This window comes from Musa acuminata, chromosome BXJ3-5 (assembly GCF_036884655.1).
Source record: "Musa acuminata AAA Group cultivar baxijiao chromosome BXJ3-5, Cavendish_Baxijiao_AAA, whole genome shotgun sequence".
NCBI classification, from domain to species: domain Eukaryota; kingdom Viridiplantae; phylum Streptophyta; class Magnoliopsida; order Zingiberales; family Musaceae; genus Musa; species Musa acuminata.
Window position 1 is genome coordinate 10,631,206 of NC_088353.1, and position 26,923 is coordinate 10,658,128.

General features: G+C 36.6%; 2 protein-coding genes across 2 annotated transcripts; one reads left to right on the top strand and one right to left on the bottom strand.

Moving 5' to 3' along the window:
- The first annotated feature begins 5,491 nt into the window (after nt 1–5,491).
- Nucleotides 5,492–6,600, top strand: LOC135637793 (protein VACUOLELESS GAMETOPHYTES-like). Its single transcript, XM_065150592.1, has one exon. The coding sequence runs from the start codon at nt 5,531–5,533 to the stop codon at nt 6,398–6,400; it is 870 nt and encodes a 289-aa protein (XP_065006664.1). The 5' UTR covers nt 5,492–5,530; the 3' UTR covers nt 6,401–6,600.
- A 1,740-nt stretch (nt 6,601–8,340) lies between these two features.
- Nucleotides 8,341–11,742, bottom strand: LOC135637794 (organelle RRM domain-containing protein 6, chloroplastic-like). Its single transcript, XM_065150593.1, has 4 exons — nt 11,610–11,742; nt 10,595–10,663; nt 10,311–10,417; nt 8,341–8,670 (listed from the first exon to the last, which is right to left on the bottom strand). Exons 1-4 carry the CDS (start codon nt 11,695–11,697, stop codon nt 8,575–8,577), a joined length of 360 nt encoding a protein of 119 aa, XP_065006665.1. The 5' UTR covers nt 11,698–11,742; the 3' UTR covers nt 8,341–8,574.
- Nucleotides 11,743–26,923: the final 15,181 nt, after the last annotated feature.

Consider the following 26,923-nt stretch of genomic DNA (forward strand, 5'->3'; position numbering starts at 1 on the left):
CCCGTGGGTTGCCAGCCCCGCCAGCAGCAAGCCTGCTGCAAGCAGACCGCCGGCCGGCTGCTGCAGGCACAGCGCTTGCGCATGCGCCGGCGCTGTGCTGCCTGGCTGCGGCTGCAGTTGCGGCTGCAGGTATGCAGATCGAGGGCAGCAACTGTTGCTGCCCTTCCTCGCTTTTGCGTCAACGATTTTGACGTCAATATTCTTCCTAAACACAACATACGCAGTTCAAAACCAATCATTCGCACGAACAACCTGGCTCTGATACCACTGTTGGGAAATCATAGGGGGCGACATCATATGCGCAGCGGAAGAACAAGAAAACAAAAATCCCCGATTCCCAAAAAGATGTTCATCGTCGTGCGAAGATTGGTGCGCAAAATCCGCAAAAACACAAAACTGCGTATAGAGATTGTGTTACCTAGGGAGATCGTATATCCCTGTTTCCTTGCAGATCCTTAGGAGAGGGTGAAGGAGGTCAAGCGTCCTCCTCTCTAGCGGTGATCCACACAGCAGGGTTGCGACGACGCTCCTCAAAACTCCAGGCCTACTCTGAGGTGGAGAGGGAGAGGAGAATAGGAAGGGCAAGCAAAGACTCTAGCCTATGAGGCTGTGAATCCCTCCTATTTATAGAGATCCCGTGTCAAAACCCTAATGGGTCCTTCCCTAGTGGGTATTGGATCTGCATCCAATATGACAAGGGCTCCGTCGGATATCTCATATCCGAACCTCTACTCATCGCAATGCCTACCATATGTGTGTGACCCTCTAGGCCCAATATCGAGCTGGCCGTGAGTCATACCTGTTAGAACTCCTTCTGACTGAGTGAATTATTATCTCTGTAATAATTCACTCGACTCATCGACTACGGAAGTACTAGGCCACTACGCCGTAGTCCCCAGACGATACAGGGGAATCCAATCCATTGGACCTGTCTGTCCTCAGTTACCATGTACCTATAGTCCCTCATCCATCTAATATCCCAGAGACCGTATATCGAGCATGGTGCTGTCAGACCCATACGGTTTCTACTCGAGTCTCGCTCTAATCGGATTCTCCCGGAGAACTCTTTCTCTCTCAACCCGAATGACCCTGGCCAGGGATTTGTCTGAGCAAGAACACATGGGATATTTCTCTCATGATGCCGAGAGTGGATGATCCTCTATCGACACTCAATAGCCCTCGTAAGGTCGACTACCACTCCCAATGACCAGCTGTACTAGATCTGGGAACAGCCAAACCTATAAGTCTGGTATCAAAGAGTGGAGCACTCATACAGGACATCCTTGGTGTCTCAAGTCTAAGAACCAGATACACCACTAGGACTACGGAATCGTTGTCTGACAATAAGGCATCATCAACCATCCAGCATTCCGTAAGCGGATCAATCAGTGAACTCATTCTCCAATGAGCACCTGTACTGTATCCCTAGTGTCCCTACACGAGCAGCTATGAGACCAGCTGCATCCATCATATGGACGGGTATACAGCACACCAGTCTATCCGGTTATCACGATGTCCCTCTCGAGTAACCTATGATCGGGATTATTTAGGATATGTGTTTAAAGGTGAATCGATCTCATTATCGTGATCTCATCACGATCCGATTCCCATTGCACAAATCCAAGGACATCACAATATATATGCATTTATGCAATAGTTATAAAGTGATATACGCCAAAATATAATAAGCAAAAAGATTCTGTATCAAGTCACACGTGCCATCACTCACGTGATTGGCTTGTTGGGCACTTATGACTAGCAATGTCAAGCGGTAGTACCACCCAGTTATGGTGGTGGTACGACCAAGACCCCAGAAATCCGGGAGATGACACTTTTGAGCTCCAAATTCAAACTAGTTGGGGCCTATATAAACCCCACCCTTTCCTACATGAAAGGGCATCGAAAGCTTGCATTTATTTGAGAATTTGAGAGCTTAAAAGTGTTGTAAAAGGGTAGAAGTTCTTCTCCCTCTTTTCTTCTAAATTTTGATCATTCAAGAGAGGAGTGAAAATCTGTAAGGGTTGTCTCCTAAGCCCGTCAAAAGGAGTAAAGTTGTAAAAGGGTGGTTGACCTTCACCTATTGAAGGAAGGCCTATAGTGGACATCGGTGACCTCAAAGCCAAAAGTAGATGTAGGTCAAGATTGATCAAACCACTCTAAATCTCGATTTGCATTTACATTATGCTCTCTATCTTAACTGCAAACTACCTTCGTTGCTTTATTTTAACTATACTTTTGTTTGATCTTAAGTTGAAGAACTTGAACTTTTTGAAACGGTTTTCATCAAAAATGCTTTCATCGTACAAACGTCGTTTTAAACCAACGAAAGTTTTCCTCTGCACTAATTCAACCCCCCCCCCCCCCCCCCCCCCCCCCCCTTCCCCTAGTGCTTTTGATCCCAACATAAATATGGTTGGTTCATTGATCTCAAGTGAGTAGTCTGTGATAGCATATAGGTCAAGGACTTGACACAGCTTGAAAATGTCACTCTTGGAGCATATTGTCATCGAATGTCCAAAGGTTATAGGATTGAGATGTTATATACTACAAGTTGAGAGACAATATGTTAAAGCTTGATATTCACCTCCATTATCAAAGTAAACTATTTTGATTGTAGACTGAAAGTAGTTCTCGACTAACTTTCTAAAGTTGGTAAAGATCATGAAAACTTTAGATTTATAATGAAGAGTGGGCCGAGTTATTTATGAAATTAACGGCCATTTGTAAATGTTATCTCTATTCTGACCTTGGACCAAGGATACTTCTATATTCAAATCCTTGACAAGAAAAGAGTCAGGAAAAAAATTAATTAAAGTATTATTTTATTTACAGAATTGAGAAACAAAGATGATGTTTTGTTTAACGTGAGGTCCACACAGAACATCATCGAGTGTAAAAGTTACGGTATGTAAATTAAGCATTGTGGAACCAATATGAGTAATAGGAATTCATTTACCGTCACCGATAATGATATCTTCATTTTCACTATAATTATTATGAATGAACAAGCTCTGAAGATCAGAGATGATGTAATGAGAGATGCTAGAGTCCATAATCTAATTAGATTGACTAATAGCCGGAGTAGTCATGAGATTTGTTTGAGGCCACCGTGCCGGAGTAGGGAGTCTGGGTCGAGACTGATAGCCTTTCACTGAGTATTTGATTTTATCACACAACTACAAACGACTTTTTATTGGCTTGTGTGGTCACGATGCTAGGGTTGATGGTTATTGAAGTTGCCACTTTGATAGAAATATTGATGATATGAATGAAAGGGGAGGCAATGCTAGTGAACGCAACAATAGAGGCATCACAGCGGGGAGGATCATAGTAGATGGGATCATGTGTTGTGCTAACAAAGGGCACATGCTGTAGTGAGCGGACACTAGCGTAGAGCGACAGCGAGACAAGACGAGCATCGTTCGTCAAGGAGGAAAGCAGTGATATGATCAACGATGGCTAAAGGTGACAACACCTACACTTCCTTTGGGAGCATCGTCAACGAGGAAGAAAGAAGAAAGAGGGATATAACACCATCGGGAAAAAAAGAAGATAGAGGGATGATGTGATAGATGATGGTGTGGACCTCTTGTCACTGTCAATCGGTGGGGATGGCTAAGTTCCACTTCATAGATCCCTCATCGAATGACAATAGAGTTGATGAAGATTTTGGAGACCATGCTGCTAGTACTGGGCCTAGTGAACGCTTGACGGAGAGGTGATGTAGGTTGTTGCACCCTCAATCGCCTGGTTAGAGGACATCAGGTAACGGAGGGAGGCAACCGGAGTTACAACATCTGATAGAGGGGTTCTGCATAGGTGATCCTCGATGTGGCCGACGAAGTGGGCCAGCGATCAGTGGGAGAGTGAAAGTTGCATAAAGTGGAGATTGCCATGGAGAGAGGTTATATAGGCAATGATCTATTCTCCTTCTATGAAGAAGCTATATGCAGTGCGGTAGAGATCAGAGAGCTGCATAAAGTGGAGACTGCTATGGAGAGAGGTTATATAGGCAACGATCTATTCTCCTTCTAAGAAAAAGCTATATGCAGTGCGGTAGAGATCAGAGAGCTGCAACGGTTCTCTACCGAATGATTTCTGTTGAGAAATAGCAAAGCGAAACAAGGGTTATGACCGCTTGACGAGGATGGTCTCTTGGAAAGCAGTAGTGTGATAGTGATCGACGACAATGAGTAAAAGAAAAGAGAGAGAGGTCTATGACCAGTGGATCGTAGCAATCGGAGGAGAAAGTGCAGATTTGCTGGAGAAAGGGCTTTTCGTCAGTGAAGAAGAGGTGCAGCCGCTTGTGCGGATCAGTAGTGTTGGCCATTGGAGCCACAGAGGAGGTCGGTTAGAAGCCTTCGGAGTTCCGACCGAAGTGGTGGTGTCGCCGCTTGGAGGTGTCGCCGTAGATTGCGTCCATGGAGTACTGGCCGCTAACAGCGTAGCTTTCTTATCGACAGAGGATAGATTTTTTCGGAAATTTTTATTCCGTTGAGAAAAATCTTCTGTTCTTTGAGGAAAATCTTTTGAGGTTAATGTAAAACTTTTTCAATAATTATTCTTATCTTATCGGTGAATAGATAAATATTGCTCTAAGATAGTAGCATTGAGAGTGATTAATTGGACAAATGAATTTGATCAAGTACATTATTTAGAGTACCATGGATAGATAATCTCTATCTAATGAATACATTAATTAATTATAATATCATCCACTAAATTTGTCTATTCTGTTTTTATCATATTATAATAATATTCATAATGTTTAATTCGATCTGATATCTATGTTTCTTAGTATTACTCCTGACCTAGAGTATTCTATTCTCGATTCTCTTAGCATCCAAACAAGCGATACACAGTGACTATTTTGCCTGGATACTAAAAATTGAGGGATCTTTTCCTGGAGCACTGGGAATAGAAAGCAACGAACAACTGTACATCTATCGTAAAGAATACAGTGCACTAAGAATGCAGTATAGATTCGTAGACGGTCACAGCGACAAGCTATCTGCGGTTTTAGTCCTTATCAGCCTGCCGGGATGGATATCTATCCACTTCATCAACAATCCAAATAGTAATAATAGAACTGATATAATTTGATTTCTATTTATGCATAATCATATCTCATTTTTCAACGTTGTACTCTTATGTCATCACATCTTTCTATTTGATTCTATGTCACATGGCGAAACAATCTTTTAAACCAGCTCAATCGTTCACCAAGTCAACTCAGTATGTCATGTTGCTTAAATTTCTAGTTGCCTTCTCCATCGAAAAATGCTCCATCAGTAGTCTACGAATTTAATAGTCAACGCGGGTCCCATCTATCTAACTGGACTCCGTAATCTATGATCTCAAAAGTCAACATCTCCAACAGTAACAACCACACCATTCTCCTCGTTGACTTGACCACCTCCATCAGAGCAAGTCTTCTCTTCCTCTCCCTCTCTCTTTCTCCGTCTCTCTCTTTCTCCTTCTTAGAGGCCAAAAGAACTCTTGCTTGTTTCAGAGAAAGCCAGGAGGAAGCATGGGAAGATTGGGCTATGAACCACGGATCAACCATTTCAGCCACCCCCACCCCTTGGAGCTCGCATCTCTGCAACAGTCGCTCACCCCGCCGACGTGCGCCGGCTGTACCTTTCGTGCCTCCAGCTGGGCTTACTCGTGCAAGGCCTGCAACTACACCCTCCACATCTCCTGCGCCGAGATGCCGCAGCGCATCCGCCACCCGGCGGACCCCCAACACAGCCTCACCCTCCTCACCGTCCCCGCCTACAAAGAGGGCTCCTTCAACTGTGACGCGTGCGGCCACGACGGCGCCGGCTTCTCGTACCACTGCGAACCATGCGGCGTCGACCTGCACAGCTTGTGCGCCTCCATGCCGCTCTCCGTCAGCCATGGCGCCCACGAGCACCCCCTCAGCCTCGTCTTCTCCGTTCCTTACGAGAATAATGGGTTCTCGTGTGACCTGTGCGGGGGGATGGGCTCGAACCAGTGGCTCTACCGCTGCGCCATGTGCGAGTTTGATGCCCACATTGGGTGTGCGACGGCGAAGATGTTGCAGGCTCAGCCAAGCCCGCCGCCAACGCTGCCGCGGCGACACACGGTGCCACGACCGCGAACACTGCAGCAGCAGACCCCTTACTCGGTGGGAGTGGGCATGGGGGTGAGCAACGGAGTTTGGCAAGGTGGTGTTCCGGTGGGCTACCCGCGGATGCCGGGAATGAACCATGCAGGGAGAGGAAGGGGTAGCGGTGGTCTGATAACCCAGGTGGTCCGTCCGAGGCTTCGTCACCAGCGCGGCGCAGCAGATAGGGCAGAGCTTGATGCAAAATATATTCGAGGGCGGAGGCGGCGATGGAGGTTCGGCAATGGACGCAGGATCTGGAGTCGATGACTCGTTCTCTGGCTCGGATGAGTAACCCGAAGAAGCTGTTTATGATCAATCAATCCTTTCCAATTGTTACGGAAACGTGAGACTTCTTTCGCACCTCATTTTCTTCTCCACTTTGAGCTCTCTTTCGTGGTCTCCTCTCGATCCTGGATTTACCTGTAAAAAAAGTTCTATCATGAAATGTTGTTCTCGATTTGGGTCAACGATCCCAACATTGCAAGTGTGAAAAAGTTGTATAGTGTGCTGCAGATCAAGATCTTGAGCGTTCATATCATGCACTACACCAAGCCCCGACTCATTGATTCGCTACCGGACGATGTAAGAAAATCTAAAACATAAACTATACTTTAGACATTATACATTGAAAAGTAAAACTTTATTTTTATAATACAATATATCAAAGGATTATACAACAAAAATATTATTCTCAAATGCCCCTTTGACTATAAAATGAACTCAAGAATATTTATTGATCATCCAAAGATAAAGATTCCAAACCTCTCGATGAATTTGATGATGCAGAAACAAATCAAGTAAGATGATAAAAAATATTCATGAAAAAGAAGGATTATGAATAATATGAAAATATTAATGAGAAAGGATGGACAAAATAGGATGAAAAAGGATAGGATTATTACACGCTCTTCGTAAATGAGATATTACTATTCATAACCTCCTTTTTTTTATTTATAATCTCACTTTAAAAATATTACAAATCCCTAGCCAGGATCATTCGGGTTGAGAGAGAAAGAGTTCTCCGGGAGAATCCGATTAGAGCGAGACTTGAGTAGAAACCGTATGGGTCTGACAGCACTATGCTCGATATACGGTCTCTGGGATATTAGATGGATGAGGGACTATAGGTACATGGTAACTGAGGACAGACATGTCCAATGGATTGGATTCCCCTGTATCGTCTGGGGACTACGGCGTAGTGGCCTAGTACGTCCGTAGTCGATGAGTCGAGTGAATTATTACAGAGATAATAATTCACTGAGTTAGAAGGAGTTCTGACAGGTATGACTCACGGCCAACTCGATATTGGGCCTAGAGGGTCACACACATATGATAGGCATTGCGATGAGTAGAGGTTCGGATATGAGATATCCGACGGAGCCCTTGTCTTATTGGATGCAGATTCAATACCCACTAGGGAAGGACCCATTAGGGTTTGACACAGGATCTCTATAAATAGGAGGGATTCACAGCCTCATAGGCTAGAGTCTTTGCTTGCCTTTCCTATTCTCCTCTCCCTCTCCACCTCAGAGTAGGCCTGGAGTTTTGAGGAGCCCTTTCCTATTCTCCTCTCCCTCTCCACCCTCTCCACCTCAGAGTAGGCCTGGAGTTTTGAGGAGCGTCGTCGCAACCCTGCTATGTGGATCACCGCTAGAGAGGAGGACGCTCACCCTCTCCTAAGGATCTACAAGGAAACAGGGATATATGATCTCCCTAGGTAACACAATCTCTATACGCAGTTTTGTGTTTTGCAAATTTTTTAGACTATGATTTTGTAAATAATTGTAAATAACCATTTCTTCTTTTTTTTTTTTTTTTTCTTCCCTCTTTCTTTTTTTTTCTCTTAAAAAAAATGACATGAACAAACAAACAATGTCAGTGATGACAACGAGAGATGTCGACGACTAATGAAGAGGTAAGGAGCGAGATGAAATAAGAGGTTATAAAAAATAAAAAAATATATTATTATGATTGTAAATGATAAAATAATACTTTATTAATTTATAAAAATATTATTCATAGCAAAATACTTATGAATAGTAAAAAGGAATAAAGTTATTTGGAATACATCTTTTGAGAAAAAAAAAACAAAATATCATAAAAAATAAATAAAAGAGTAATAATGATAAAAAAAACGATTGTGATATGGATAGAAAACAATCCAATTAACAATGTTCAATAAAAACAGCAAAAGTGTACACCTGAACTTCTAATAACAAAATGCCGACTAATAACAAAAAAACATGAGAGTCTCTACATATACATCAACATAATTGCACAAATAACTTCATTAAAAATTTAGTAGGAAGAAAACAAGTCCTGCTTGACAAATCAGGAATTAAACCAGAAAACAAGTTTGCAGTAACAGACAAACAAAAGAGCCGAGAAAATGTTGCATGCTGGATTCAGGTACAAACTATATGATGCCAGGACGTAGCAAATCACGATCGGTACCGCTCCGGAGTTTGTCTTGAAGCCCGGCGCACGTCTGACCTTGGTTTTGCAACTTCTACAAAAATGACTCTCCCATCCAGGAACTAATAGAATTAAAAAGACAAAATCAACTCACTGTAAGAATTAACTTAAGTTCAGGCCAGTTTAATTGCAACTCTGTTAGTTATTTTCAACTTGCCCATGCATAAAAAGTATTTTTGGAGAAGAAAGAGATGACCAAATCTGTTTATGCCCCCATAGTTTCATGGATTAATGGACTACCATACACCTGAGTGCCTTGGTAATAGCAACTTTTTTGCTAAAAATTCTGGGTATGGACAGGCTCATTCCATACAAATTATTACATTAAGTAACTTGGTTTGTGGTAAATGACAAATCCCTCCATGTGGACTGACATGCTATGAACCATATTGACATCCAAGCTGAGTTACTTCTAATCGTGAATAAGACATCTTACAATATGAGTAGAAATATACTAAGACAACAATTGGGATTCATCTTGCATCAGAACCAGAGAAAAAGTTGAGTTAAATGTAGTGCCATGACAAGGAACTTAGTTATTTCAGGATTCCAACCGGGGGGCTAAACTGGAATAACTTCTCACCACACTGAAGACGAAGGTTATTAAATGAAGGCGCAAAGAAGTGATATGAAGAAAGGCAAAAAAAATGGCATGTTATGATGATTAATTAGATACAAGATGACTGTGGATATGTCATGAATGTGCAGATGAAGAAGAAGAAGGTATTGCCAAAAGATAAAACTGTAAAATGACACGTAGGAAATAAGATAAAAAAGAAAATACAAATGGCATAAGAAAATATCTAAATAAGTTCATAAAACACTAAAATCCATCAAGATAATTAATTCTGTCAAGGTAAAAATGCCTGAAATGCATGAGGAACTCAAACCCAGTGAACATGGGAAATACTGAGGATAGAATGAAACAGGTGGCAGAATAGTAAAAGATAATTTAGCCATCTTTTATCCAAAACTAATGAGGAGTACCTGATGTCGTTAACTTCTTTAACAGATACTTAAAGGAGTTAAGAGTGCTAAAGATGAATTATACGATATTTAGGTCTTCTGCACTTCTAGAACATATGTAGACCTAAGTTTTACATAGCCTCTCATATTTTGATCCGAAAAATTGCTCCTACCCTGAGTGGCCATCTATTTTAATGTAAAACTGCTTTTGTGAGGCTAAGCAAATAAAACGTATTGACGGCTTCCTAATAATACACGATTTGTTGCTTCAAGAAACAACAAGACCATGTTAAAGCAACCACTAGTGTTGCAAGGCTAGGTAAAGAAAATTTTACCCAATACAGGATCCAGAATCTCCAGCATTTCATGAACGTTTGTTTGAATGCAACAGCAAGACATGTCAATATCTTAGTGCTACTGCATTATGCATATTTGCAGTATTTGCTAGCACACATCATAATATTTCACTGATTAGATGTCACAAGGATATTTAACTAGTGCCTAATGTGGCTAAAGATAAGGACAACTTGTCTTTCAACAGAAAGTTGTAACTTATTGTTTAAATTACATAATCTTACTGTACTCATTATGCTACAGATATATGAAGGTACTAAAATAGTAATAATATAACTTATTGACACTTAACATGTTAGATTTATCATCCTCTACTATAAAGTCAACCCCTAGACTTTAAACAATCCAAAAGAAGAAATCTAATATGGCTTGGCAAAGTTACCTTTCCATGCATCCCCTCAATGGCCTTTTTGGATTCCTCTTCGGTGGCATAACGAAGAAAAGCAAAGCCTCTTGGCCTATTTGCTATTCTGTCCATGACCAGGTTAACTGCAGAATAAACATAAAGAGGTGAACAAAGCCAACAACTAGTATAGATTTACATCACGAGAGACTTCATAACTATCCACGTAAAGAAAATGACTAAATATTCAAAGTAATACATCTCATGAACTAAAAGGTGGCATAGCAATATTACATGCACACAAAACGGTGGCACATTGTTACCTTCTACAAGCTGACCAAAATTTTGGAAAGCATTTCTAAGACTTTCCTCAGTTGTACGAAATGAAAGACCTGTAAGAAGCAGCCCAGGAAAATAAGAATTTGTTGAAAATTATAAAGTAATAAACTTTCTAACTGCATGCAAGCATTTGTGCCACAATATTGTTAAACAATGAGCAAGAGAGGACTGAGCATTAAACAAAAGAGAGAGCGTAATGATATACACAGATATAGATCCAACCAACAGAAGGCCGAACAGCTCCACAAAGAACATGGCTCAATAAAATTCTGCAACGCTACAGGCACTGGATAATACCGTAATCAATTATGACGTGAAAATTATACCAACTAGACAAATACTCGGTTGCACACGTCTAGAACCAAAAAGGATTGACAAAACTAAGATATCCATAAACCATGCTCCTGGAAGCACAGATTAACAAGCAGATATTGATCCAAACACAACCAATAGAGTAATGTAAAACCACAGCAAAAGCCTCGAATGAGCAAATTTCAAGCACATCAAGTTCAGAGTTGTAGAGCTACTCGCCTGGATTGAAGCTTATACATCTGGAAGCAATTATATATATTCCAGTTGCAAGTTGTTTTTTTTCTAGTAATCAATCACACGCTTAGAGTTACAGTACTGGTTGGGAATAGAGACAATAAATCTAACTAAGGGGTTAAGGTGTAGAGAGAAACAGAGCTCAAAGTGAATGAAGATGGTTTAAATAGACTACCTAAGTCATAAGCAATAGGATCGATGTCAAGGTGATGACCCAAACCATAAGTTGCAATCAGTGGATATGCTTGTTCCATTTTTACCTATTTTCCATCGAACATAACTGGATTCTTGACCATTTTGCCACCGAAAAACTTAGATTATTTTTTTTTCCTTTCTTCCTTAAACGATGGCAGCTATTCGCCATTCAAATTGACGAGAGAAATACATACAATTTAGACCGAAAGAATCACGAAAACGACATGGGCGAAGGGAAAAAGAGAAGGTACCACTAACATAAAGCTTGGTGGAGGGGGTCGGAGGGAGGCAGCAGGACACCGAGAAGCCGCCGCTCCTCCGCCGCAAGGTCGCGGCCGAGGGCCATGGGGAGCGAGAAGACCGAATAGATGGAAATCGGGAGAGGAACCAAGAGGAAGACGACGTGGAGGAGGTGATGTCGGGGGGATGTCTTCTTTCTCGGAGAGATGATGATGACGGCGGTAGCGAAGCAGCGGGGAGAAGGCCCGTTGCCATATCTCCACCCTACGAGGAAATGGACGAGTGGATAACCCACCGATCCGAGTTCGAGTTCGAGCTCTTGATTTATTGTGGTAGCCTTATTTATTTAGGTAAATTTTCGCAAAAAAGCCCCGAAAACTTTCCAAAACTTCCATCTAAATTTTTGAAAATGATAAAATAACCTCAAATAATTTTTTTTTAATTTTTTTCCCTTAAAAACTACATTTTCTCATCTCCTTCTTGATGAACCATATAACTTGAACCTTTTTAAAATATAATATACTAAATAATTTAATTATATGTATCAATTTATATTATTAAAAACAATATAAACAAATATAAAAATTACAAATTATAAAATACAATAAATAATAATAATTTTATAAATAATTTTATTAACTAACTATAAAGTAAAATAAATAATATTATATTTTTTTAAAATATTTAAAAAGTAAATTTTAAAGGTCTATATGATCATTATTTTTTATTTTTAAGTTTTCCAATAATTTTTTTATTAATTTTGACCTTAAAAAATTAAATTTATCTAAAAATATCGATAAATTTTTATTTTAATCCTTCAGAAAATTATATTTTGTCCATGTAGGACGAATTCAAATATTTTTAGAAAGTTTCTACTTATTTTGACAAAGTTAAATAACTATTTATTTTCACAATTTTTTGATTCAAATAGTGCAAGTGGTTCAAGGTATTGGTTTTTTGGATCAAATTTTTAGAATAGATTTTCTACCTATTTAGAAACTCAAATGTCAACAAAAAATTTATAGAAGAATCAAGTATTGATTAAAAAAAGTAATTAAACATAATGGATAGAATTTTATAGTGTTTAGATGTTAAAAAAATTATAAGAAATATCAAATAGCTTTTCTAATATATATATATATATATATATATATATATATATATATATATATATATATATATATATATATATATATATATATATATATATATCTCTCTCTCTCTCTCTCTCTCTCTCTCCATATGGGTGCCATTCAATGATATTCTAAAAGTTTTACCTATGACCCAGTTACAATGTTTTTGAGTTACATCTCAAGAACAATATAAGTGACAATATAAGTGGGTCAAGGGCTTGGATTTTTCAGACTAAATTTTTAAGATATTTTTTTACATATTTAGAAGCTCAAATATTAAAAAATATCCCACTGATAACATCATATTTTGGTAAAACTTAATAAAACTTAGAGAAATTAAAAAATTCTAAACTATTTAGATACTTGAAAAATAGAAAAATATCAAAAAGAAAATTTAAATAGAATAAGTATTATATATGTCGATCTAGATGTAATTCAATGATGTCATGATAATTTTATTAGATTTTGCCTAGGTTTTGATCTTGTTACACTATTTTTTGTTTAATCTCGTATTTTGATGATGAAACTACTTGATATATGTTTATGATTTAATCTGCGGTTTGAGTAACGTAGGATGCTTCGATCAGGATGAGACAATTAAAGCAGGAAAATCATGTTGTGCCGAAGGAACATGTCAGAAGATTGGACGTCGGGCCGGTGGATCGGTCGACATATCAACAGAAGGCTTCGGGCCGTGGACTCGGGCATCGGGCCAAGAAGAGCGGGTATTGTGCCAAGGATATCGGAGTTGCGGAGTCAACTGGCCGATTGGGCAATAGGCTGTAGGAGAGGACGATGCGCCGAAGAATCGGACGAAGCGTCGAGGGACTAATGACATGTCGGACAACTTGGTTAATTGTTTAGGATTAATTGTCTCGATCGAAGTTTTGTTTTAAGTGTGCAGGATTAACTACGATGAAAGTTAGACAAGCAGCAGGAGTTGCGCCGGAGTCAAGATCATGATCACGTTGGGAGTTCGAGAGTTCGACGGAAGTTCGGACGATCGTTGGAGGTTCTACGAGAACAGATCCGAGAAGTCCAGAAGCTTGCCAAGCGAAGCTCGTCGGAACTCGCCAAGTGGATCGTCGCAAAGTCCAGGAGTTTGCCGAAAGTCCACAGAAGAATCACCGAGGGTTCATCGGATGATCGATGGAAGTTCGCCGGAAACTCGCCGGAAGAAGCGATTGATGCATCGGAGCAAAGCTGCAGAAATTGTCTTAGATTTAATCGTAGTTAGCACGTTGATTAAGTTGGAAAATGGGAGGTGATCCCATTAGCTTAATCTTGGGGCAATTGGGCCCCTGAAAAGATTGAAATTGGCCCGAATGGAGCTAACCATTCGGACCCTGATTGCACTAGGAGGTGCAACCGCCTAGGCCAGGAGGTGGCACCGCCTGAGCTAAGTCTCCCAGCGAGACTGGGCGGTGCAACCGCCCCAGCCAGGAGGTGCAACCGCCTAAGCTCAGTCTTCGAGCTAGACTGGGCGGTGCAACCTCCCTGACAAAGAGGTAGCACCGCCTGAGCTCGGTCTTCGAGCTCTGGCAGAGATGTGCAACCGCCTCAGTCAAGAGGTGGCACCGCCTGGGGCTCAATCTCCGAGCCAGACTCAGGCGGTGCAACCGCCCCTGACAGAGAGGTGCAACCGCCTAGGCTCAGTCTCCGAGCTCTGCCAGGCGATGCAACCTCTCCAGTCAGGAGGTGCAACCGCATGATCCCGGAATTCCGGGATTTGATCGTTTTGAGCTCCAAATTTGAACTGGGTTGGGGCCTATAAATACCCCACCCATTCAGCACAGAAAGAGAAGAGACCTACACCGAAATCTTGATCTTCTCCGTGATTCTTGAGCTCAAAATTGTTGTAAAGCCTTTAAGTCTCCTCCTTCTGTTCTTTAAGCTTCTGAATTGTAAAAGTGAGGAGAGAAAGGTTCTGTAAGGGTTGTCTCCTGAGCCCATCAAAAGGAGTGAAACTGTAAAAGGGCAGTTGGCCTTCGCCCATTGAAGGAAGGCAGCTAGTTGACGTTGGTGACCTCGTCGAGGAGGAAGCCAAAAGTGGAGTAGGTCAAGACTGATCGAACCACTCTAAATCTCTGGTTTGCTTTTATTTCGAGTACCTTATCATTACTGCAAACCTCCTACATAACTACTGCTCTCTGCGCCTTTACGAATATGTTCTAAGTGCTGATCTTTTTGAATCTGCATTCAGACGTAAATCTGTGTTTTTCGTACGATCAGCTTACGTCTGTGTTTTGATTCTACAAAACTGTCTTCTGCGCTTTTATGAACTAGCTTCTAAGTTTAGATCCCTTTGAAACTGTTTTAGACGCAAACTACGTTTGGACGTAAAACTGCGTTTAGACGCAAACTGCGTTTAGACATAAAACTGCGTTTAAACGTAAACTGCGCAAACTGTGTTTAAACATAAAACTGTGTTTTAGACGTAAACTTCTTTTAAACGTAAAACTACTTTTAGACGCAAACTGCGTTTAGACGTAAAACTGCGTTTAGACGTAAACTGAGTTTAGACGCAAAATTGCGTTTAGACGTAAAACTGTGTTTAGACGCAAAACTGCATTTAGACGCAAACTGTATTTAGACGCAAACTCAATTTAGACGTAAACTGTGCTTAGACGTAAACTGCGCTTAATCTTAAGTAATCTTAGAATCGGCTTTTACATCGAAATCATTTTTATCGGACGAACGTAGCTTTCGTTTTTAAATCGCTGAAAGATTTCCGCTGCACTAATTCACCCCCCCTCTTAGTGCTCTCGATCCTAACATTTTTAAGGTGGCCCCAAAAATATTGTAAGTGAGTCAAAGGATTGGGTTTTATGGATCAAATTTTTATAATAGCTTTTTAACATATTTGAAAATTTAAATGTTAAAAATTATTCTATAAAAGTATCATATTTTGATAAAATTAGAAGAAAATAAAAATTTTGTAGAAAGTTCAAAGTGATAGATGTTGAAAATTAAAATTAATATGAAAAATCCCTAAAATAGAAAAGGTATGATATATATCCATCTGATTGAAATTAATGGTCCTTTAAAATTATACCTTGTTTGAAATTTATTTCATGTATTTTAAAAAATATTTAGAATATTTAATTTCTTCTAATTTTATAAAAATATAATACATCTATAAAATATTTTTTAACATTTAAGCTTCTAAAGTGGTAAGAAACCAAGTCTGAAATTTGGTCTCAATAAACCAAGGCATTGAACCACTAACACCATTTTTTAGGCTAATTCAAAAACAATATAACTAGATCAAATCCTAGTAAAAATAAAATTTACATTGGGCACATATGGACAAAAAATAAAAACAATTATTTTAGAATATTTATTATATATTTTTTATTGTTTAGCATCTAAATACTTTAAAATTTATCTATTTTTCTTTAATTCCTTATAATTTTATTAAAATATGATGCTTTCATGAATTATTTTTTGACATTTGAGCTTATAAATAGGTATGAAACCTATTCTAAAAAAACTAGTCCCAAGAAACCAAGGCCTTGAACCACTTATACTCTTGTTGAGGTCAATTCAAAAAATAGTATAATTGGGTCAAATCTTGGATAAAACAAGTCTTATACATATTGAATTACAACTAGCATGTCAATAAATTATATATATATATATATATATATATATATATATATATATATATATATATATATATATATATTCACTTTATAATATGATTTGTGATTTCTATGTTTCATAAATGTGATAAATGACATGCTCATATTTTTAACTTTTAAGAGTCAAGTATATATTTTTTAAAAATATTATTTTCAGTGTTCTATAAAATATTAGCTGAGTATGCATAAGTATCAATGTTTCTGTTAAGCATAACACAACAAACCAAAGTATGTTGGCATACTTGAATATGAAGTTAAATTATAGTAATAAGAATGCATATAATGACAAAAATGACGATTGAATTTTAATCAATCTTAAGTGAATATGAAGACTTGAATGAGTTTGATAATGATTAAAGTAAGAAAGTTGAGTGTTATACTAAATGGATGGAGTAATGAAAAATTAAATGAGGATGCAAATCAAAGATGAGTGTTATACTAAATGTTGAGATACCTAAGTGAGATTGAAGGATGAGTTTTAATAAAAAAATATCATTTTTGTCAAACTAAATTAAACTCAATTAAAGTTGCTATAATATTAAAATAATATTAATAAAAAAAAAGAAAAAAAAGAAAAGGAATGAAAAACTTAAAATAAGTCCTAATGAGATTGAACTCTATGCCTCAAGACAACCTCTTAAGCATTTATACTTTAATTTTGATCTCATCCTCTATGCCTCAAGATAACCATTTTTCATATTCTTTAGCCATTATTTTAGTTTTTCTCATGGAGGCTAGGAAACCTAGCTTTAAAGAAGATTGAGATAAGAAAAACTCAATTTTTCCTTTCTTATACCTTGAGTTTCAGTTTTATAAATTATAAGTTGACTTTTTTAGTTATTTTTGAGTAGTCTAGACTTTAAATTCATCTATAATTTTTAGATATATTTTATATTATTCTCTAAGGTTCTAGGGCCTCTAGTATAACTTTAATATGAGATTGATGTATAGAGTTATTCCTATCCCAATCTGAAATACTCGGAATCCTTTATTTTTTGAGAAGGGGTTATGTTTAAGTTCAATTAGCCCCCTTAGAGATATAATTAAACTCTAACTTTTTGATATATTTTAAAAGATTTTTTTAGAGTTATGTGAGATTTAGAATTGAGTGAAATGCCACCTCTATACACCAAGGTATGAGGTTTATAAGTTTAAATAGTCCTAACTCAATTTCAATATAATAGAATAGGTGTCGATAGTTGAATTAGGAGGGTAGTTTAGCCTCCAAATGATTTAGTTTTAAGTTAAATTTTGGTGTGCACTCTGTTTTATATATTTCTAGTTTTCTACAAAATTTCATAATATGTCAAGATCATTTGGTCAATTTGAATAATAAAACATTCATAGAATAGTACGATGGTTTAATTGATACTAGCTAGTTCATTTGATTATAGAGTGAATTATTAGAAAATTTGATTATAAATAAATTTTTCAGTTAAATATAGTTTATTTTATAAGAGATTTTGTTAATTTTTTTCTATGGATTATTATAATTAATTATTATAAATTAATAATTCAAGAGATATGGTTCTTAATTAAGGTATCTTATGCTCTTATTTGATTGATGTAGTGCCCTCTAGTATACTCGATTATTAAGGAACTATTGAATCTAGAATTTTGATGATGAAATTAATTGATAAATTTGTGATGTAATCTGCATTTTGAGTGACGTAGGACTATCTTTGATTAAGGAGAGACAAGTTGATTGAAGTAGGAGGAATTATATATTGGGTCGGAGTTGAACATGTTAGGAGATTGGACGTTGGGCTAGAGGATTGGTTGACGTCCTGGCTTAAGGACTTCATACCATGAGTTCGAGCATCGGGCCGAAGGATTGAACATTACAGCAAGGAGATCAAAAGTTATGGGAGTCAACATGCCGATTGGATAATGCGTCGAAGGATCTGACAATGCGTCAAAGGAGATAACAATGCGTCGAAGGATCTGACAATGCGTCGAAGGATCGGACAAAGCGTTGGAAGAACCAATGACTTGCCGAACAATATATGATTCATGCTTTGTAATAATTTATTTAGATTGAGTTAGATTAGGTCTAATTGTGTTGGTATTTGGGTGAAACAATGTCAACTTAATTATGGACCAATTGGGTATGAATCAAGGTTGAATTGAGTTTGTTGTTTGGCTCATTCAGTATCCTATAGCAGGGATCTAGCGGTGGTACCACCCAGACACAGTATCCCATATTGTGTTAGGCGATAGTATCGCTAAACTGAACGATGGTACCACCTAGTGTTAGTGTTATAGGTAGTAGTACCGCCCAACACAAGCGATGGTACTACTAGGACCTAGGAAACCTAGGATAACATCTTTTTTGGCTCCATTTTTGAAGCTATTTGAGATCTATAAATACCCCATATATTTATGCTTGGCTAAACATAAAATTAAGTTAAAAGAGGGAAAAAATACTTAAGAAAAATTAAAAACTCTTTTAGGATTTCGAGTCTCTTCCTCCTAAAGTTAGAAGTTTTTTAAGGGAGGAGTGAGGTCTAAAAGAGAGGTGTAAAGGTTCTCTCCTAAGCTTATGAAAAGGAGAAAGAGTTGTAAGGGTAGTTGATCTTTGCTTGTTGAAAGAAGATTGATAGTAGAAGTCGGTAGCCTCGAGTGAAGAAGAACCGAGAGTAGATGTAAGTCATGACGATCAAACCACTATAAATCTAGTTTACATTTACTTTAAGCTTTTTATTTTCATTGCAAACTAATTTCTTTCACTATGCTTGCAAACATATTTTTAAGTTAACATCTTTCCATTTTCATCGATCAAGAATTTCCAAACTAACAAATTTTTATGTAAGCACTAATTCCCTCCTCCCCTATTAGTGTCGTCACAATCCTAATAGGAACATTATCGTTCTTTGACATCTTTATTTTAATATTTAATTAGATAAGTATAAGGATAATTCACTACAAAATAGTAGTCGTATAAATTATCATAACCATAATATATTTTGAAAAACATGTTTTAGATGATATGTTCATCATGAGCTAGTCATGAGCTAAATGTGAATATATATTTTTTGTAAGTACAAAAATATATAAATTATGATAAAAATATCATGTATGCATGCATATAATGACATGCGGTGTAGGAGAGCATGTGTTTTCTATGATATGCAATGTGGGAGTGCATGAATATATTATGACGTGCAATGCATATATATACTATAACATATAGTGTGGGAGAATACATATATATTATGATGTGCAGTGTGGAAGTGCACGTATATATTATGACATGCGGTATGAGAGTGCACGTATGTATTATGATGTGTGACGTGAGAGTACACGTATATATTATAATATATGTGTGGGAGTACACATATATATTATGACATATTCATAGGAGTACATGTATATATTATGACGTGCAGTGTGGGAGTAAACGTATATATTATAATGATGTATAATATAAGAGTGCACATATATATTATGATAGGGGAGTAGAAGTCCATGAATTTGTTATGTTTTCTATGCACATAATAATTTTGAAGTAAAATTTTATCTCTTTATTTTGCATATGCTATGTTGTATGATTATGTTTGCTAAAGAAGTCATAAGATGATAAGTTTGTCATTAAATGTCTTATATGAATAGTTTTGAAATATTGTATATGTGACATGATACATGCTCACCTAAAATAAAATTATAAAGGCTTATACCTACCGAGTGATTACTTATTTTAGACCCTATTTTATAGGCAAAGATAATATAATCTCACTTTAGTGATGTTGAATCTTGGATTTGATGATGAAACTAATTGATGATATTATGATCTAACCTGCGTTTTGAGTGATGTAAGACTAGCTTCGATCAGGAGAGATAAATTGATTAAAGCAGGAAGAATCAAATGTTAAGCTGGAGTTAAACATGTCAGAAGATTGGACATCGGGTCGGAGTAGAAGGCTTTGTGCCGAGAGTTCGAGCATCGGGCCGAAGGATCATACATTATGCCAAGGAGATCGGAAGTTGCAAGTGTCAACATACAGATTGGGCAATATATCGAAGGAGAGGACGATGTGTCGAAAGATCGGACGAAGTATTGGAGGATCGGATGAAGCGCTGGAAGAACCAATGGCATGCCGGACAACTAATGATTTATTCGTTGTAATAATTTATCTAGACCAAGTTAGTTTAGGTCGTAATTGAGTTGATTTCGGGTGTAATCGTTCCAACTCAATTAGGGGCCATTGGACCTGAGTTGGGATTATTTTGGGACAAGTGGAGGCTTATTTGGTCACCCAAACTTAGGAGGAACCACCTATGAGTTGAAAAAGTCAAGAGCATACTTTTCCATGCTGTCAGGCGGTGGTATCGCCTAGTGTCAGGAGGTGGTATCGCTAGTCTGGGTAATGGTACTGCTCAGACACAGTCTTCCAGATTATGTCAAGTGGTGGTACAACCAGATTGGGCGATGGTACCACCCAATGTTAGTGCTGCAGGCGATGGTACTGACCAACATAGGTGGTGGTACCGTCAGGACCCGAGAAACCCAGGATGAGACCTTTTTTGGCTCCATTTTTGAAGTCATTTGGGGTCTATAAATACCCTAGCTTTTCCTGCATAGAGCAACACAAATTTGAACAAAAGAGAGGGAAAGAATACTTGAGTAAAAATTGTAATATCTCTAGATTAGTGAGTCTCTTCTTCATAGAGTTAGAAGGATTCTGATGGAGGAGTGAGGTCTAAAAGAGAGGTATAAAGGTTCTCTCCTAAGTTTATGAAAAGGAGAAAAGAGTGTAAAAGGGTAGTTGATCTTCGCCCATTGAAGTAAGATCGGTAGTGGAAGCCGGTGGTCTCGAGTAAAGTAGAATCAGGAGTGGATATAGGTCACGATAATTGAACCACTATAAAATGATTTGCATTTCTGTTTTGCTGTTTATCTTTATTGCAAATTGCTTTACTTCCTCATAACTTTCGCTACACACTCTTTCGTACGCTTTCAAGTTAAATGTTTTCGGATATTGATTTTAATCGTACAAAGATTTTAGAATCGACGTAATTTTTACATATGCACTAATTCACCCCCCCCACTCTTAGTGGTATTGATCATAATAGTTGGTGTCAGAGTCACATTCTTTTTCGTTTGGTTTAACACCCAAGAGAAATATCTCTTTTCGGATTTCAAGAGGGTCCCTCTATCATTCGTCCTCCTATGTTTAATGGGACGAACTACAAATATTGGAAAAATCGAATGAGAGTTTTCTTGCTTTCTTTAAATTTGAATTTATAGAATATCATTGAAAATAGATTTCAAAAGCCTTCTTTTCCAATGAACGATTGGAATGATTTGGAGAAGAAGACTTTCCCTTTGAACGCCAAAGCTATGAATACTTTATTTTGCGCCGTAGATAAAAATGAATTCAATTGAGTTTCCATTTACAAAACGATTTATGAGATTTGGCATACTCTTGAAATTACACACGAAGATACTATTAGAGTTAAAGATTCGAAGATGAATCTTTTGATATATGATTTTGAAGTATTTCGAATGAAGCCAAATGAAACTATTATTGACATGTACACCCGTTTTACGGATGTCGTTAACAGTTTAAAAAGTCTTGGTAAATATTTTTCTAACCTTGAACTTGTGAACAAAATTTTATGATCTCTTCCTAAAAATTGGGATCATAAAGTAACGACTATTCAAGAATCAAAGAATTTGAACTATTTTTCGATTGAAGAACTTATTGGATCATTAATAACCTATGAAATGACATACAAGGCACATAATGAACATGATGAACTTCAGAATAACCTTCCAAAGAATAGGAAGGACTTGGCACTTAGAACAAAAGAAGACCAGTCGAGCGAAAGCTCAAGTGATGATGACATAGAACTCCTCACAAGTAAATTTATAAAATTTATGAAACAAGAATCAAAGAATAAAAACAAACTTAAAAAGAATAAAACTACTTACTATGAACACAAGAATCCGGGGCACTGCAAAGATGAGTATATAAAACTGAAGAAGTTGTTAAAGAAAAAGAAAGCACTCAAGGACGAATCGAGGACATCCGAAAATGAGGAGCAAACCAATAAAGGCGAGGTGGCCTTTCACAATGAGGTAAATGACTCACCCGAAACCTCTTTACCTTACTATGAAATTATTTAATGCTTTTCATAAGTTGTTAGAAATAAAAAAATATAAAAAAAAGTATACATTTTTTTCTAGTAATTTTGAAAAAGAAAAATTGAAAATTGAAGCGTGATAATTGCATGTTAACTCCTAACACTAAGCATGAAAAGTTTGATTTATTTAAAAAGAAAAATACATTACTACAACAAACAAAATGATTTTGATTGAAAATTCCTTCATGTTTAATGAAATCATGCTTGATGATTTAATGATGCATAATGATGTAATAATGTAATGATGTAATGAAAGTATTAAAAGGTTTTGGTATCGTGCTTGACGATTTTATAATTATATATGATGATTTGAAGTAATGATGACTTTTGGGTAATTTATGATTTATTGAGCTTGATGATTTTTATGATTTTCATATTGCTTTTCGATTATAAATGATGATGCATCGCACATGAAATCAATCACAAAATTTGGAACTAAAAGAACTCGAGCTATTTTTAATCTTATAGGAATCTATCTATATTATTTTCATTAAATATTTTAAAAAGTAATTTTGTTGATGATTTTGGATTTCTTTTCGTATGATTCGCTTTAATAATGAGATGATATATCCAATCAAATCATTTATTGATATTTGCGACTTGAGATGTATTTTATATGAAATATTTTTCTTGATTCTCATATGATTTACTCTTTTAAGAGAACAGTCATTCAAATGAATCATGATTATTCTTCTGATTACAACTTGAAAGTTTTATTATGAATCAAGATTTTTCATAAAATTGTATTCCTACGATTCTTCTTGGTATTCACTAAAAATGAGGGATGCATTCAAATTAATCACGATATATCACTAGACTTCTTGTTGTTTATAATTTGAAGTTTATTATGTACAATTTCCTTGTATTTACGATTTGTGTATATCATGATATGATTGAATCATTGTTGTAAAAGAAGAAGGAAATTGTTAGCTTGCACATTGCAAAAGAGAACCAAAAAGTGCTAGCTTGAATGATAAACTTAAATCTCCCAAATGCATAAATTTTTCTTATATATATATTTTTTTATCATGAACTTGATTTCTTGATTTTTATGACTTAAGTTTTCTTTTTAAAATCAAGATCGTTTCTTATCATTCATTCTATTTAGAAAAGAAGAACTTTATAAAAAAAAAATACATGGTTTTTTGGAATTCATAACTTAAGATTTCCCTCACTATTTGATCTCCTAAGATTTTTTTTTTTTCTAAGGGAGATCAAAATGAATCATGCCTTTTGGTATTCACATGATCTTTGATATTATATCTTTCTTGACATGATTTTCAATATATATATATTTTTTGTATTTATGGTTGTATACCTTATGTGATGTTTAGAGAACTGATGTAAAGGGAAATGAATTACACATTTGTGTTATTCTCCTCTTTTTGCCGATGACAAACGGGGAGAAAGAATTGCTAGTGTGCACATCTCAAAAGAGAACCAAAGTTTTGCACTATTGTAACCGTCCATTCTTTTTGACAATGACAAAGGGAGAGCAAAAAACTTGCTAGCTTACTCAACTCAAAAGAAAAGCAAAAATTGTAAACTTGCACATCGCAAAGAGAGGCAAATCTTGCTAGCTTGCTCATCTAAAATGAGAAGCAAGAAGTAATCTTGCAAATATCAAGAGAAGCAATGTTTACTAACTTACACATTTCAAGAAGATATAAAAATAGGCTATTTTGCACATCTCCAAAAGATGTAAAATTTTTCTAACTTTCATATATGAAAAACTTGCTAGCTTGCATGTTCAAAACTTGCTATCTTACTAGTTTGCATGATATTGTCTCAAAGACTTAAGGTTATGTTTATAATGTAATGATTTGAAATTATATTTCAAAATCTTGCTAGTTGCACTTCTCCTTTTTGTTGATGACAAAAGGGGAGAAATTATGATGATGATCATGCATAAAATGATGATTTAAAATTTTGTATGATGATTTGTAATCATGCATGTAATGATGATTTTATATTTTGAAAATATACATGATGATTTGGTATTATGCATGCAATACTTCAAACTTATGATAATGATGCATGCAATAATGAAATATTCATAATTAATTTGCTTTGACTTGAATTCAATTTGAATTCAAAAGTTCTATCAATATGACATATTGATAGGGAGAGTTAATGTTAACTCCGTCATCAATTGGTTATCATCATAAAAAAGGAGGAGATTGTTGAATCTCGGATTTTGATGATGAAACCAATTGATAATGTTATGATCTAATCTGCATTTTGAGTAACGCAGGACTAGCTTTGACTAGGAGAGACAAATTGATTAAGGTAGGAGGAATCAGATGTTGGTCCAGAATTGAACACGTTAGGAGATTGGACGTTAGGCCGAAGGATTGGTCGACATACCAGCAAAAGGCTTGATGTCAAGAGTTCGGGCATCGGGCCAAAGGATTGGATATTATGCTAAGGAGATCGGAAGTTGCGGGTGTCAACATGCCGATTAGGCAATACGCTGAAGGAGAGGACGATGCATCGAAGGATCGAACAAAGCGTCGGAAGAACCAATGGCATGTCGAACAACTAATGATTCGTGCTTTGTAATAATTTGTCTAGATCAAGTTAGTTTAGGTTTTAATTGAGTCGATTTCTGGTATAACCATTCTAACTCAATTAGGGGCCATTAGGCCTGAGTTGGTACTATTTTGGGCCAAGTGGAAGGCCCATTCTGTCACCCAAACTTAAGAGGAACCACCCATGTGCTGGAAAAGTCAAGAGCACACTTTTCCATGCTGTCAAGCGGTGGTACTGCCCAAACACAGTCTTCCAAACTGTGTCAAGCGGTGGTATCGCCAGACTGGGTGGTGGTACCGCCTACTGTCAGTGCTCTAGGCGGTGGGACCACTAGGACCCAAGAAACTTGGGATGAGACTTTTTTTGGCTCCATTTTTTAAGCTATTTGGGGTCTATAAATAAATACCCTAGCTTTTCTTGCATGGAGCAACACAAATTTGAGCAAAAGAGGGGAAAATAATACTTGAGTAAAAATTGTAATATCTCTAGGTTAGTGAGTCTCTTCCTCCTAGAGTTAGAAAAATTCGAAGGGAGGAGTGAGGTCTAAAAGAGAGGTATAAAGGTTCTCTCCTGAGCTTGTGAAAAGAGTGTAAAAGAGTAGTTGATTTTCGCTCATTGAAGGAAGATAGGTAATGGAAGCCAATGGCCTGGAGTGAAGAGGAATCAGGAGTGGATGTAGGTCACGACGACCGAACCACTATAAAACGGTTTGCGTTTATGTTTTGTTGTTTATCTTTATTGCAAACTGTTTATCTTTATTGCAAACGGTTTGCGTTTATGTTTTGTTGTTTATCTTTGTTGTTTATCTTTTGAGTTAAATGTTTTAGAATATCGATTTTAATCGTTCGAAGATTTTAGAATCAACGTAATTTGTATGTATACACTAATTCACCCCCTTACTCTTAGTGCCGTATTGATCCTAACAAGTGATTGGGTAAGGAAGTAAGCATGTGCAAGCCCATGCTAATGCAGATATGAATAATGACCGGTAGGTATTTTATGTGTATAAATTTTGGATTTGTTATGTTTATGTTTTCTTTTCGTTACATGGTATAAGTATGTACAAGCGTCAAAATCATATTATTTTATTTAGTAATTAGTATATTTTAATTTTAAGAGTACCTACTTTTTACTATAATCGTATTGATAACCGTAATAAAAATAAAAATTTGACATCCTACTTTTGTCAGGCATATAGGGTTTGGAAAGAAATACGAGTAGGGTGTTATAAAAACAATCCGAGATTTTTTTCAAGAAATCTTTGCATTGGACCTAGATGAACAAAATTTTAATTTGTTTTTTATTTTAAAGAATTTATTTCATATTTTTAATATTTTTAGCATATAAACACTATGAAATTTCATTTATTTTTTATTTATTTATTCTAATTTTATCAAAATATGATGCTTTCACTAAAAGTTAGAGCTCTCTACGAAAATTTTTTAGTATTAGAAGTTTTTTCAAGAATTTACTCTATTTATCTTCTATATTTAAAAGGGTAAATTAAAAAAAAAAAAACACCTCCATGCTTTTTTCTAATAAGAAGATTGCTACTAGTAACCCCATTTTTACTATTAACAATCCTTTACTTCATAGAATCAATTAAAAATAATAATAATATTATATTTTATTAAATACAATCTCTTAATTACTAATCATACTCTTATTTCCATAACTCATCAATTATCCTTATTTTATATAACTCAATTTATCTATCGGTTAATCATCCCTACCGGTGCTAATGTTGGAACCATAACTGTATCCCTATCAACCGTATTCAGTGACTCAGAGGAGGAGGAGGAGAAGAAGAAAATACAAGAAGAAAAGAGAAGGAGAAGAAAAATATGACATAGTAGGAGTTGGAAAAATATTAAAA

Excerpts from the sequence above, each read along its gene's own strand:
- LOC135637793 (XM_065150592.1), top strand. The coding sequence starts at position 5,531 with ATGGGAAGATTGGGCTATGAACCACGGATCAACCATTTCAGCCACCCC.
- LOC135637794 (XM_065150593.1), bottom strand. The coding sequence starts at position 11,697 with ATGGCCCTCGGCCGCGACCTTGCGGCGGAGGAGCGGCGGCTTCTCGGT. Across the intron at positions 10,418-10,594 it reads TTTTGGTCAGCTTGTAGAAG|TTAACCTGGTCATGGACAGA; the intron begins GTAACAATGTGC and ends TTTATTCTGCAG. Across the intron at positions 8,671-10,310 it reads TTGAGGGGATGCATGGAAAG|TTCCTGGATGGGAGAGTCAT; the intron begins GTAACTTTGCCA and ends TAATTCTATTAG.